General features: G+C 47.9%; 1 protein-coding gene across 3 annotated transcripts in view; it reads right to left on the bottom strand.

Annotated features, from left to right (window-relative positions):
* Nucleotides 1-14,108, bottom strand: part of STX18 (syntaxin 18) — a 116,764-nt gene that overhangs the window by 31,766 nt on the left and 70,890 nt on the right. The window contains exons 2-5 of one of the 3 annotated variants that reach the window (XM_032399780.1): nt 13,706-13,773; nt 2,376-2,491; nt 542-640; nt 331-397 (exon numbers count right to left, since the gene is read on the bottom strand). In XM_032399780.1, coding sequence (XP_032255671.1) covers nt 331-397; nt 542-640; nt 2,376-2,491; nt 13,706-13,773 — 350 coding nt within the window. Of the gene's footprint in view, nt 1-330; nt 641-2,375; nt 2,492-13,705; nt 13,774-14,108 lie in introns of all 3 variants that reach the window. The other 2 variants (XM_032399783.1, XM_032399777.1) reach the window with 2 other exon arrangements.

The raw sequence follows: 14,108 nt of genomic DNA, 5'->3' as shown, positions 1-14,108 counted from the left end.
GAACCAACAAAACAGCCTGGGCTCAAAGCACAGCTCTGCCACCTCCTGGCTGTGGGACCTTGGGGGCGTTACCCAGCTTCGCGAGCGGCAGCCTCCCCATCTGGAAAATGAGGATAAGAACGGTACCTGCCCCTCAGGGTAGGTGGTTGTGAGCTAACAACGAATCTAGCACAGTGCCTGGCACAACAGTCAGGGCTCTGTAAGTACGAGCTATAGCATTTTGTGGAAGAAATCCAAGCACTCTATGTTGCAAAGCATAAGGACTCTACAAACGTTAGCTGCTATCATTGCTATTATTAATTAAGGAACCCCAGCAGAGACAATACTTACAGTCTTTTCTTATCCACCACTCGTTTAACGCGGATGGCTCTCTGTTCTGAGTAAAGTTTACATACTCCTGTTGTAGGGAAAACACCAGAACAGAGACCATTTAAAACCGCTTCACAGGCAAAGGATGTCATTAAGTATAAGGAGACACTACAGTCTTCAGCTAGCAAAGCTAAATTTTGCATCATGTCTATGGTGAAATGCCACATTTGACCTTTAAGATAAAGTGAAATACTTTTTAAGTAATCTTCGATGAAATCCAGAACCACGCTCCTGTGCTCCTTCACTTGCTGGGAGGGCATCTCCTTGTGCGCTGGAACACAAACGGACAGCAGTCAGGTCTCTGTGCTCGGTTTCACAGGGCAACAACTCATCAGCTTCCTCAGAACAGTTTCTTTATGGAAAGTATTTGTAAAACTACAGCGATAAGACAAGTCTGTGTCAAGTGACATTACATCTTTAAAAGAGGAAGATTTATTGGGCTTCGCAAGAGTAAAAGATTAAACCCGTAGAAGAACTACAGTCAAAGAATTTATGGTTTATTATAGCACACAGGGATCGTACTGGATACGCCCCACTTCTTGAGAGCTGACCCCGTTTGTATTAACAGCATCCGATGCTCAAGCTGACCTTCAAGTAACATGTTTAAATCAAACTCAAGCCCCACACTACCCCCCGCCTGTCTGGGCTGCTTTTCAGCTTGGAATGCTCCGTCTTTGCCCCTCAGCTACTCCCATTCCAAGGGCCCCTTAGACACAGAGTCAAACCTTCCTTCTCAAGGAAACCTTCCCTGACTCTCCTAGCCCTAAGGATGCCTGGCTTCTGCAAGCTATCACATCTGCTTCAGGTCTGTGCCATTTATTTTGGTAGGACAGCTCCCATTTACAGAGACACTGAGTGCCTACCACCTGCGGGCACTCGGATGGTACTTTACATATATGACTGCTAATGCAAAAGGCAATCTGGAGGTCTAGTTTACACACACAGAAACTAGTAAGGTTCAGAGTCAATAAGAAGCCCAAGGTCACATGGCTTGGTACTTAGTTGCTGGTTTTATTCATAATCATGTACTTCTAGGTTATTTCAATGAATGTTTAGGCCCTTAAGGGTAGGGGACATGAATCATGTTTTTCCTGTTGGGCTGCTTAACCTGAGATTCACATGAGGGACTGTATACAAAATTCTGTGAGTATGTATATTTCTCTGGCAAGAACGTCTATAGCTTTCATCAGACTCCGAGTAGCCCATCAGGGCTGTGATGATGGAAGCTCCCTAAGACAAGTCAGTGTCAAGAACTCAGTAGCATCTGGCCACTTGGAGGTCTGTGCTATTTAATGGAACCTGGATCTGCCTAAGCACATTATGAAAGGGTCAAGGAAGATACAGGACTGGGGAAGCTGTCTCACTGCCCTGGTGAGAATGGGACATGAGTGAAGACAATGTGATGCGAACAACCCTCGTGCCACAGCCAGGGCGCTAAGCACGTGCTGAACGCACCTGAATTCTCCTAACAGCCCTAAGAGATGCACCCTGTGACTGTCGCCACTTTATAGACAAACTGAGGCGCACGGCAACTGCGTGCCTTGCCCAAAGCCGTATGGGTAGAACGCGCTGGAGCTGGGGTGGACACCAAAGCGCCCATGGCTCCAGAGCCCTCCTCTGCAGCGTGATGGTCTGCTCCTGAAGTTTCCTATCCAAGCAGACGGCTGAGAGCGCCCTCTCCCGTCCCTGTCCACACGCTGTTGACCACCGACCCTCTAAATGCCACACAGAGCACAGGGGCGCGCACAATCTGTCTGCTCTGGCCCTTAGGAAATGTCTGGTTGTGCGTGGAGGGGTCCTCCTCACCTCCCTCCTCCCACTGTTTAACTTGAATCATGGCCTTTTCATGACTTTTCACAGCTGATCAAGAGAAGAGGAATTTTAAAGTTTTGAAACTAAAATCTAAATAGCAACACAGGAGAGAACTTGAGCTGGGCGCGTGCTATGGATCCTGTCTGAGGCTTCACAGTCACGGCGGGCTGGCCGTGCCTCTCAGAGCACCTCACCTTGAGTTCTCAGCTGCTGAATTGCTTCAGAGCAGGTCCTCATGAACGTCTGCGCATCCTGGTCAATCTGGTCTCGCTCTGTGTCTGTCATCCTTCCATATTCAGACATGACATGGCTAAAAAAAAAAAGTGGGGCGTGGGACAAAATTTTACAGCAGCAGCAAATGACCACAAATGTCGTCTGGATGGGGCGTGAAGGGAAGGGAAAGCTTTCCTATCGACATGACATTTAGAGGAGCTGGCCGGGCTAGGAGGTGGGAGAACTCTGCATAGCAGACCCCAGACCCAACAGATACGAAGGCCATGAGCAGGGAGTGGGGTCAGGCCTGAGCAGGGATGTGGTCTTCGACTGTGAGAACGACAGGGCAGCCCCTGAAGGCTCTCAGGGCACACGATGACAGAACTAGCTAAACATGAGGAGAACACCCTGGGTGCCGCACAGAGACCGTGGGGGGCTACCATCGGGAGGCGCTTGAGATGTATGTGGAAAGCTGTTTCAGGCTGCCGTTTTTTCCAATGTTGACAAGCAGTCTTCAAGACTCACAATAATAGAGCTCTTAGAGACATTTCATTTTCCCTGATGTTAAGTTAGAAAACTCCAAAGTTACCGAGCTAGTGAGGGTGCTCACCTACGCTAACGCAGCACCCCGAAGCTCAAGCTATTCCGGTTAGAGTGCCCTGCTCATCTTCCTAAGAGCTGGGCAGGTGTGGCAGCACTATTATTAACAGTGATGCTAACGAGCCTAATTAAACACTCTGGACATTGTAACTGAAATTTAGAAACACAAAATATCAAGTTAAAAGGGACCTCAGATAATGTACAGACTCAACTCATTCCGCTCCCATCTACTAGCCCTGCTAGCCCCTCATCTTCACCGAGAATAAAATACAAGGTCCCGATCACCCCGACCTGACACGTGTGACCTACTTCCTGACACTCACCCTCCCACCCCGCACTCCCAACGACACTGGCTGCTTTGTCAGGGTCGGCCCCACGTGCTCCTGACCCTGCTGCAGCCTGGAAGGTCTACCAGCAGGTGCTCTTCCAACAGATGTGCACATGCTTCCTCCCCATTCGGATCTCCTATCACAGCCAGTTTCCCCGACCAGCCCCTGCGCTCGCCCCCACACGGGCCACCATCACTGATTCTTAAGTGCCTGTGCCAGATAGGACATTACGGTCTCTGAGACCCAAAGACCCCTTCTACTCTGCTTTGTGACACGGGGGCTGGGGCACTCCAGACCGCACTGCTACCCCACCGCCATCTGTTCTCACCCAGCTTCATTTTCCTTACAGGCCTTACCGCTCCCTGAAATACAGGTGTCCAGCTCCTCCCAGGAGCGCGTAAGCTTCAGGAAAGCAGGGATTCTGTCCTTTTTCCTTTGTTTCCCCAAAACCTAAACTGGTGCCCAGCACACAGCAGGGGAGCCGACAGCAGCTGAGCACTTAGCCTGCACCAGACACTTACTCTCAGTGCCGTACATGTATTTCATTGACTTATTTAATCCTTACGATTCATCCACTCATTCACTTCTATACTAAACCCCCATACGTCAGGCGCTGTGGCAGGGGTTGGGGGTCCGCAGTTGGAACAAGGCTTATTTCTGATCCCTGCAGAGGGCAGGCACCAAATCACGGGGGCACCGACACAGAAACAAGGGGCACAAGGAACTGTCTGGATGGTGTTGGTCTGCAAGTGGACAGGGGGACCCACGGGGAGAGAGGTCAGTGCGTGCAGGGGAGGTGCCAGGCGGGCAGAGAGGGAGATGCTCCCCACAGAGGACAGTGGGAAAAGACCTACTACAAATGCCCCCTGCAGGTCACTGTTGGGATGACCGTTCGCTATATGGTCTGCACGAGGATCATCCTGAGTGTGAAAGGGCCAACAGGAGTGCACCAGGTGCTCCCTGCACACTGGGCGCCCGGGCCATGGAGTTCTCGGGGCTTCGCACCACTGCGAGGGGCAGCATGCCACCCGCGCATGGTCAGCGTCTCCACAGTGAGCGTCTAGCATATGTTACTCTAGTTTTCAAGGGGATGTAGATGCTATTATGATAAATAGACATTTATTTAAAATTGTACTGAATCCGCAACAGCTATTTCTCCAGTATCGATAGGCTTCCCCAAAATACAACGATCATACAAATACTGCACTATCAATTGGAGAGGAGCCCTCGAGGTACAGAAGTCGGGCACGGCTGACATAGCCACTGGAGGATGTTAAACAGAGTCTGCATTTTGCATGGGGGCAGATGGGTGGAAGCAAAACCTGGGTGCTCTCAGTCACAGTTAAGGGAAGAGGCGAAGAGACTCTGGGCCAAGGCCAGGTCAGTGGGGAGGAGGCACAGCGGATCCAAGGAAGATTTACTAGGCGACGAGGACTGGCTGAGGAGGGAAAGAGGAGAGCCTAGGGTCCCGAACATGGCAGGCACAGGTGTGGAAGGACAGATGCTTGGGTGTCGGCCAAAGATGGCACATGAAGTTTAGGACACGACAGATGAGGAGATGGAGCAACTTGAAAGAGAGTTCAAGCTCTTATTTTTCTGTGAGAATTTAAAAACAGCAGCACCTATATAATGGGCATTTGAAACATATTCATCAAAAGTAATGAAGGCTTGCTGGTGACATGGCCCCAAATTAAGTATCACAATAACAAAATTATTACTGTTTTGAAAAGGTTAACTATCTGGCAAATAAATTCCAAAAAAATATATTCTCATAACACATGCATATAGAAATTCATCAAACTTTAATTTTATTTCCTTTATGAGTTACAGAGGGATAATTTTATTACAGACCTCAATTTACCAAAATATTAGATTCAATTAAAGGAGACCAAGTTAGGTATAGGTCTGGATTAGTCAATTTACTTCAAGAAAAAAGGAGGAAAAAAATGGGTAGTAAGTTTATTTACTGGTTCAGAAATTCAAAGGAAGATTTTTTTTTTTTAATTATTTGGTTGATCAGCATAAAGGGGCAAGTTCAAAATTACAAAATACCATTGACACCGTGCCTATTACTTTAATATGCAGTTAGATGCTTCCTGAGGATAGAGAAGAGAGAAAACAGTGTAAATGACTTTTTTAAAAGCTTTTTTGAGAGAGAGAGAGCGCACGTGCACATGTGCAGGGGGAGCAGGGTGGGCAGAGGGAGAGAGAGAATCCCAAGCAGGCTCGTCACTGGGCTTGGAGCCTGACACAGGGCTCAATCTCATGGCCCTGAGATCATGACCTGAGCAGAAATCGAGTCAGACACTTAACCGACTGAGCCACCCAGGCGCCCACTGTAAATGATTCTGTATTGTTTCAAAGGTTACTGAAAAGGTATGGACAAAAGTTAAAGGCTAAAATCTTATTTTTGCTATAAATATTACATAGGGGCAAGTACAGGACCCTGTCCACAGTATATGCCCAACAGACAGCACAGATTACCCTGTTAACGCCTGGGCTACAGATATGAACAAATATAGACCCTGCTCTCAACAAACACATCACAACAGGTAACACCCACAGGCTAATGTACATGCTTTTACAACAGGTAACACCCACAGGTTATGTACATGCTTTTACATCACAACAGCTAATGGTCACATAAAGCCTTCTGTGCATTAACACTACTCACTGTGCTAAGCGCTTCACATATATTTACCCATTTAATTCTCAAAATTCCATGAGGTGGGTACTATTACAATTCTCATTTTATATAGGAAGCAACTGAGGCACAGAGAGGTTAAGTAACTTGCCAAGGTCACACAGCTAGTAATCAGCCGAGTTGTAATTCAAACTAAAACATCCTGGCTCTGGAGTCTATGCTCTTAACCACCACCCAGGGGACCTCTTATGTCACAAAAGGGAACAGAGTTCAGGAGAGAGGATGCTTTTTTCCCACTAGTTGATGGAGAGGAAGGGGATCTATGAACCAAATCTTGAAAGGCAGGATGTGGCCATGGGGAGACAAGAGTGGACACTCTCAGGAAGTAACAGAATGGAGTCAGGAGAGAGCGAGCTTATCGGGAGAACAGCCAGTGGTTCAATCTGGCCAGAGCACAGGACAGGTGGAGCAATGAGATCTCGGTGGGCCTCCAATGCTAGCAGAAGGAGTTTCATTCTGTAGCCAGTGGAAGGGCTGGGCCTGATGAAGATGAATACGGCAGTATCTTGTTAGATGGAGGAGAGGGGGAAAGATCAGGTAATGGGTTACCGAAACGAGGCAGAGAAGCCTGCCTTATTCATCTCTGTCTCCCTAGCGCCGTGTAAGACGGAGGTGCCAGTGCATTTCTGTTGGACTGAAATTTAGGAAAGGAGCAATGGCAGAGTGTGGGTGGTGGCAAGGACTGGAAAGAGGAGACAGATCTGAGAGGTAAAACTGTCAGGAACAGCACAGCATCATCAGATCCTGGGACCTGGGGCCTGGATGAGCAGCAGACATTGGTAGAAACAAGGAACACAGAAGGAAGAGAAAATGAGCTGGAAATATGAAAGAGAGAAACCACGATTAACACTTGTCCTTACAATGCAGGGTAAAAGGACAGAAGTAATGCTCTGGAGACCAAATTTTCCATGACCGACACTTTGTTTTGAAAAAAGAAACCAGGGCAAATGGACTTTTAGAACCATTTGGTGATAAAATCTGGAGAAAGCAAAGGAGATTTTAAGTAACAAAGGATGGCTTTCTGAAGTTCAAGGATCTATGAAGGAGAAAGGGGAGTCACTGTGACATTCAGTGCCACAGCCACAGACTGAGGCAGGCCGGAGACTACAAACCACGGCCTAACAAACTGAAAGAGAGGAAGACAGCGGTGCCATCTAAAACCCCAGGAATAGACTGCTTTCACGTGAAGGGCACTCAAAAATTGCTTGCTTGCGTGGATCTTGTTGAACTGATCTGACCATTTTAATCCTAATCTCCAGAGGGCCACTCGGCCAAGTCTGGCTCCGGGGAGGAGGGGAGGAGGGGAGGAGGCAGGGAGTGGGAAGCCACAGGAGCGGAACTGTTGAGTCAGAGCCAGAGACGAAGGGGAGCAGTGGCGGACAGAGGACCAACAGCTAACCATTCACTGTTTAGCTGAGTTTAGGAACAAGTAGGAATCGGAGAGACAGAGATCAAAATATTGGCTTTATCATGATGACTCAACTCAGGTGGTCCCCGAACGGTGCTCGGCAAGTGTGCTGCATGTCCCCACTGCACGTGCCTTCCCACGCTCCTGGCTGGCTGTTCCTTCTCTTCTCCATGCTCCTCCAACTGCCCGCTCCTCGTGCCCGTCCTCAGGGTGAGGAGTAACCGCTTCCTGCCTTCTGTGCGTGCCCCCCCGGCTCTCTCCCATCTTCCTCTGGGCCCGCAAGACCTGCCTTCTCTCTGCCTCCCATGGGTGAAGGCCCAACTCCCAGCTCTGCCCCTCCACCTGGCACCAGGTCGGCCCCCACATGCTCCTTCTCTCCCCTGCACCATCGACCTTTAAAGGAGCACGGTGTGTACGAGGTGCCCAGAGAGGCTGGTGCACAGTGAACACTACATGTATTACTCACTCATAGCATTTTTTCCCTGTCTACTGGACCTTTCCCAGCAAACACTGGGTTATTTCTCCTAACTCGAACAAAACAAAACAAAACCTCTCAACTCCATGTCTCCTACCAGCTACTGCTAATCTCTCCCTTTATTTGGGTAAAACTTCTCTAATAAGTTTGCACCCCAGTCTCCATTTTCCTGACCACTGTTTCCTGACCCCAATCCAAACAAGCTTTACTCTCCTCACTCCACCGCTGTCCTCGCTCCCAGGGGCACCAGTGGCCCCCACGCTGGCTCAGCCCTTACCCAGTCACCTGGCACACAGTGGATGGAGCCGATGGTATCCCCTCCCTGACCTGTGCCCTTCCTCTGCCCTCCACGACTCCACTCTCCTGATTTCCTCCTACCGCACCCGCTGCTCATTTTCAGGCTTTTTGTGAACACCTCCTAGCTCCCCCGAAAACTTAAATGGCTCGGTCCCTGAATCTCTTCGCTGTCAACACTGCTCGCTGGGTGAGTCAGTCTGGTCTTGTGGCTTTAGCAGCACAAATACCAGTTTTATGCTTACAAGTCTCAAACTTCTATCTCAGCCTGAACCTCCCCTGGGACTGGAGACCCAAATATCTAACTGCCTGCTCAACACCTCCATTCGGATGTCGAATTCGCCTTGTGAATACGCCCCACGCTGAGCGCCGGCCTGCTCTCCTCAAACTTCCGTTCTTTCCAGCCGCTCAGGTCCCACACCTCAAGTCCTCCCAACCCTTTTTTCTCTCCCAGCTCCCGTCTAATCCATCAACAAATCTCTTTGGCCCTACCTTCAGAATATTTCCAGAATTTGACCTCTTGTTATCACACTCGCGGCTACGTCTCTGGTCCACGGCACTGATATCCCTCACCTGGACTTAACTGTAGTCTCCTAGCATGTCTGCTGCCCGCCTATCCTGACATACCAGCCATACCGATCCTGTTACAAAGTAGGTCATGTCTTATCGCTCCTCCATGCAAGACCTTCCAGTGGCTTCCTACTGAGCAATAAAAACCATGGTTCTTGCAAAACCTACAAGATCTGGCTCCTGCTGTCTCTCTGAGCTCATCTTCACCTATCCCCCATCCATCCCGCCCCAGTCACACCAGCCCCCTTGTTGCTCCTGCGATGTTCCAAACACGCTCCTACATCAGGATCTTTATGCTTGCCGGCTGCCTTCTTCTAGAACGTTCTTTCCCCAGATATCTATATAAACTGATCCTTTACTTCTTTTAGGTGTTTACTGAATATCCCCCTCTTAATGAGGCCTTCCCTAACCTACCTTTGTAAGACTGTTTCCTGACATGTGGTAGCCACTTTCCCCTCCCCCTGCTCCTAACATTCTACAGTTTTACTTTTTTTTTTTTTTTTAAAGATTTTATTTATTTTTTTGACAGAGAGAGACAGCGAGAGCGAGAACACAAGCAGGGGGAGTGGGAGAGGGAGAAGCAGGCTTCCCGCTGAGCAGGGAGCCCGATGCGGGGCTCGATCCCAGGACCCTGGGATCATGACCTGAGCTGAAGGCAGATGCTTAACGACTGAGTCACCCAGGCGCCCCACATAGTTTTACTTTTTAATTTTGTTTCTTGTCTGTCTTCCCCCACAAAAATGTAAGTTCCACAAAGGCAAGGATTTTTGTCTGTTCACTGCCATATCCCCATCATCAAGAGCAATGCTTAGGATCTGGCCGGCTGATAAATCAGTACATTGTAATCAAACACTTCTTGAACGGCCTGACTCCGTGCATGCAGAACAGGCCTGATATACAGCTGCAACTGTGCTCCTTAGGAGGCCTCTCCCCAGTTGACTTTATCCCACCCCCAAGACCTACAGGCACCCCGGCAGAGCTCTTCCAGAGCCTTCCCTGGAAAAGCCACTGCCTCCATCCTGATGACAGGCCCCTCCCAAGAGAAAAGGGAGGAGTGAGCTCAGGGATCTCAGTCCCAGCCACTGGGTAAGTCTCCCCTCCTCTCTGGGTATGGTACCTTCCTATTCCCCAACTCCAGCTCCTCATTTTCTGGGGGAGAGTTAGAAGGACAGAAGGAAGCTCCTGGGTTCTTGGAAAATAGATGGCCCTACCCTCAGTGGAACTTGGAAGAATGACAGATGACTGTTTCCTTATCCCAACACTCCCTAGCATCTCGTTTGCTTACCTAGTTTGGCTTCACATGGTAATGCTAGGTAATGCTAACAGAATGTGCCCTACATAAGGTGCCTGCTCCGTCTCTCCTCCCCCCCCCCCCACCCCCAGTCAGAGCAGGGGAGAGAGAGCAGGGAGAAGGGGGGGCCTCCAGCCTTGTGCTCTTCCCTAATAGAAACGGTCTCATCAGAAATGGAGGCAAGAGGGGTTAGGGAAAAGTAAACAAGAAAGGTACTCACTTCCAAGTGAACATGCACCCCGTGGGCGGAACGGACCTATAAATGACTAATTCCAAGAACATTAGATTAACATCCTCCTACTCTATATTTTGATTTAATGGAAACTCAGCTCAGTGAAACTGAAAAGGTCTAAAGGTTAATTTGATAAATCTGATCACTCAATTAAAAGGTGATGTTCCTTTAGGAACATTATACATTAACCTTTTAAGCTGGAAATTGACAGTATGGTTATTCTATTAGTAAAAACAGAAACCAAAGAAGTTTTCCCCCAAGTGGTACTGTTTTGTTGCCAAGACATTGCAGAAAAGGTACATCCACCAGAAGGGGAGACATTATTTTTAATTAAAATCATTCAAGAGATCCAGCCAGAGGCTACCTCCATTGCATGCTGTTCTGCTCTAGTAAAATGTCATTACTAAAAAAAATTAAATGGGTCAATAAAGTCTGAGCTCTACATTATGGAAAAAATTACAGCTTCCTAATTATGTCAAACTAACATAGCTTTATGGGTCTGAAGGCAATTTTTCTTTCAATTCCACGCTCATACTCCATCCAGAATATTCCCGGCCAAGGCCAGCACACTGCACTGGGAAGCAGGAGCAGTAAACAGGCAGGCTGCAGACCATCCACCACCGGCCAGAGGGGAACTTGATGGGAACCAAGAAGGGCAGCCCTTCTCCATCCGGAGAGAACGCAGGTCACTGAGGAGATGCCTGCTCCCTAGTCCTCATGTTTCTGCATGAATCAGCTACCCTGGTGTGACCCCAAGTGCCTTCCTCAGCCTCCTGGCAGGGGAGAAGGGGGACTTCTCTGATCGGTAAGCTGGCAGAAGGAACCAGGCACAGACAGGGACATGTACACGCACCTAGCCATGGCTCCTTGCTCTCTCCTCTTTGGGATCTGCTTGCTTATAGACAGCAGAAGCCCTGCTGTCCTCTCTCTCATATGCCAGAAAGGGGGCTGCCCCCGATCTCTGTGCTCCAGGGACTATGGCTGTTCAGTGGCAGGAACGGCTGAGTGAGTCTGTCTAATTCCAGAGCCTTCAATAAGGCCACCCACTCTCAGACCTAAGCTCTGCCTGCCACCCTAGATTTCACCAATGATCAAGCTGATCACTCATCCATCTCCATCATGTTGACCTGACCCCTGCATCCCAACTCTCTCCCTTCCTCCCTCCCTCCCTCCCACCTCTCTCTGGCAGGAAGAAGAGGTGTGTTCTTTTCTAACTGCCCACCCCTATAACTTCAACATAGGTCACATGGGGTTCCAGTCCAGTTACCCTTCACCAAGGGACTTCTCTGTGTCAGGAACTTGCACACGTCTCTTCTAATCCTCAGAAGAGCATCATCCACATTGAAAAAAGAAAACAAGGACGAGATGGGAAGTGAGCTCTAGACACTCACATGACTAATACCTGGCAGAAGTGGGGCTGAACTTAAGTGTCACTGACCGCCCCCACCCAAGCCCCTGCTCTGTCAAAAGGACCATAACAGGGGCAGGAGTGGAACACAGAATGCATGAGTTAGCAATGAACAGCTGCCACTGGGAAAAGGAGTAAAAGACTGAGCTTCCATAATAAGGTGATGGATTCGTCAAGACTAAGAAAGCCTCAGGAACTAGAGTTCTATCTGATGCTCAAGCCACAAGACCAGTAAGAGGCAGAGCAGGACCAGCCCCCGGAGATCCCAGGCGTCAGTCTGAGCATCCGCTGCCGGTAGCTGGGAAAGAGGAAGCCCTGGCCAGCGGCCGGCTATCCTGGGTGACATCAGGGAGTGGATTCGGAGTGGTCTGCAAACACGGACACACAGTGTGTGGGAGCTGAGGAGAAATAAATGCCTTAATATCACTATTCTAATCACAAGTTTAAAACTACTGCAAAGTTCCAGAATAGCACCCTTATACAATAATCTTATAAATGCAAGGAAATGCGTTGCATTTCAATGATACCGTCTTATGTGAATCTCTCAACTAGCCGGGGAGGGATCATCAGCCCCTCTGTTTAGAGCAGGACTCCACAAGCTTTTTTTGAAAAGGGCCAGATAGTAAATACATCCGACTTTGCAGGCGACGTCGTCTGTCACAGTCATTTAATTCTGCCGCCGTAGTGCAAAAGCAGCCAAAGATAACACGTAAATGAACGGGCTTGGTGGTGTTCCCATAAACTTTATTCAGGGACACTCAAATGTGAATTTCATTTAATTTTCATATGTAGTGAAATCTTGTTCTTTTCCCCCAGCTGTTTAAAAACTATTCTTAGTTCACAGGCTGTACAGAAACAGGCAGCAGGGTGGACTTGGCCTCCAGGTGGTCATTTGTTGACCCCTGGTTCAGAGACGACATTGGGTTTTACAGATTGACTTTCTCAGGTTCACAAGGCCAATAAGGGAGCGGGGTGGCCTGAACTAAACCAACATTTAAAACATTCGCCTTGTTAGATGCCTTTTCAAGGCAAAGGGAAGTGAATAATGGATTTCCATGAAAGGCCTCTACAAAAACTTATGTAACCTAAGTTGTCAGGTACTCCAGAAAAAGGAGCTGGACAGCGAGGTTTATGCAAGTTTTGTTAAGCTTCCCAAAATGACTACAGCTTCCATTTTTATGGACTATGAAATTAGTACTTGATATCCATGTACAACTCTGGAAATGAAATTCGCACTGCCATCTAGTGTTGAGCTATCACTTTAACTGAGAACTTAAAAATAAGGTCTTCTTCACTATGCACTAAGAGTAATTCACTACATTCCAAAATTATACAATGAAATACACTTAGAAGTATAAAGTTGCCGATGATGACATTTCCTATGTCCCACCCAACCTTCTCGTTAATTCACACAGGACACTGGAAGTGCAGTCCTATGGTAGAGGGGCCACACCATTACCAGGTGCAAAAGCTCAGGGAAGCACAGGGGACAAGTATCTGCTCTGTAATGCTCCTGCATCTGCTGAGAGCTGGAGTCTATTCCAGAACCCATTTTGGAAGTCTCAATCAAAACGCTTTTCTCTTTTGAAAAAGCAACCTAACCAAACCCTCTCTAGATGCAAGAGTTCTTGTCATGCGTGTTTACATGACTTGCACCGTTCCATCCTTTGTTCAATAAGCACGTACTGAGACACCGTGTCTCATTCGTGTCTACGTGTCTCATAACGTCTATGGTACATACAGAGATACAAACACGTGGGAGCATCAGCAGAGAAGATCACACTGTGGGGATATCGTGACCCCAAGGGCATGCGGGCTAGCAGAGCCTACCGTGGATATAGGAGCTCCTCCTGCCTGCTCTGCATGTACCACCACCACACTGATCCTCCCCAAGACAACTCTGAGTTAGTAAGTAAAAAGTAAGGATAAGAGGCTCAATAGAAATACAGATGTGGGGAAGAATTCAGTCACCAAAGCCACAGTAAAAAATATGCACTTACCTATAAGCATTAATATAATCTTTCCTGTGTTCCAGAAGAAAATCTCTCAGTTTGCCAATGTGTGAAATCTAGAATCAAAAGAAAGCAAAGAGTTATATGGATAGATACATTACACTCACCTGCAATAAATTTTAAATTAATAGAGGATGGAATGCAGGTTGTAGACAAATTTTAAAACTACAAACTGGACAACTTTGGTTTTGGATTCTCATATATAGTTGAGCCTTGAACAATGAGGGGTTGAGGGGCGCCAACACCCCCATAGTTGAAAATCCTTATATAACTTTTGACTCCCCAAAAACTTAACTATTAGTAGCCTGTTGACTAGAAGTCGGTTAGCACATATTTTGTATATATATCATATACTGTATTCTCATAATAAAGCAAGCTAGAGAAAAAAAAT

The sequence above is a fragment of the Phoca vitulina genome, unplaced genomic scaffold (assembly GCF_004348235.1).
Source record: "Phoca vitulina isolate PV1807 unplaced genomic scaffold, GSC_HSeal_1.0 scaffold3, whole genome shotgun sequence".
NCBI classification, from domain to species: Eukaryota; Metazoa; Chordata; class Mammalia; order Carnivora; family Phocidae; genus Phoca; species Phoca vitulina.
Note: the sequence above shows the minus strand (reverse complement) of the source record. Positions and strands in the feature narration are given on the sequence as shown.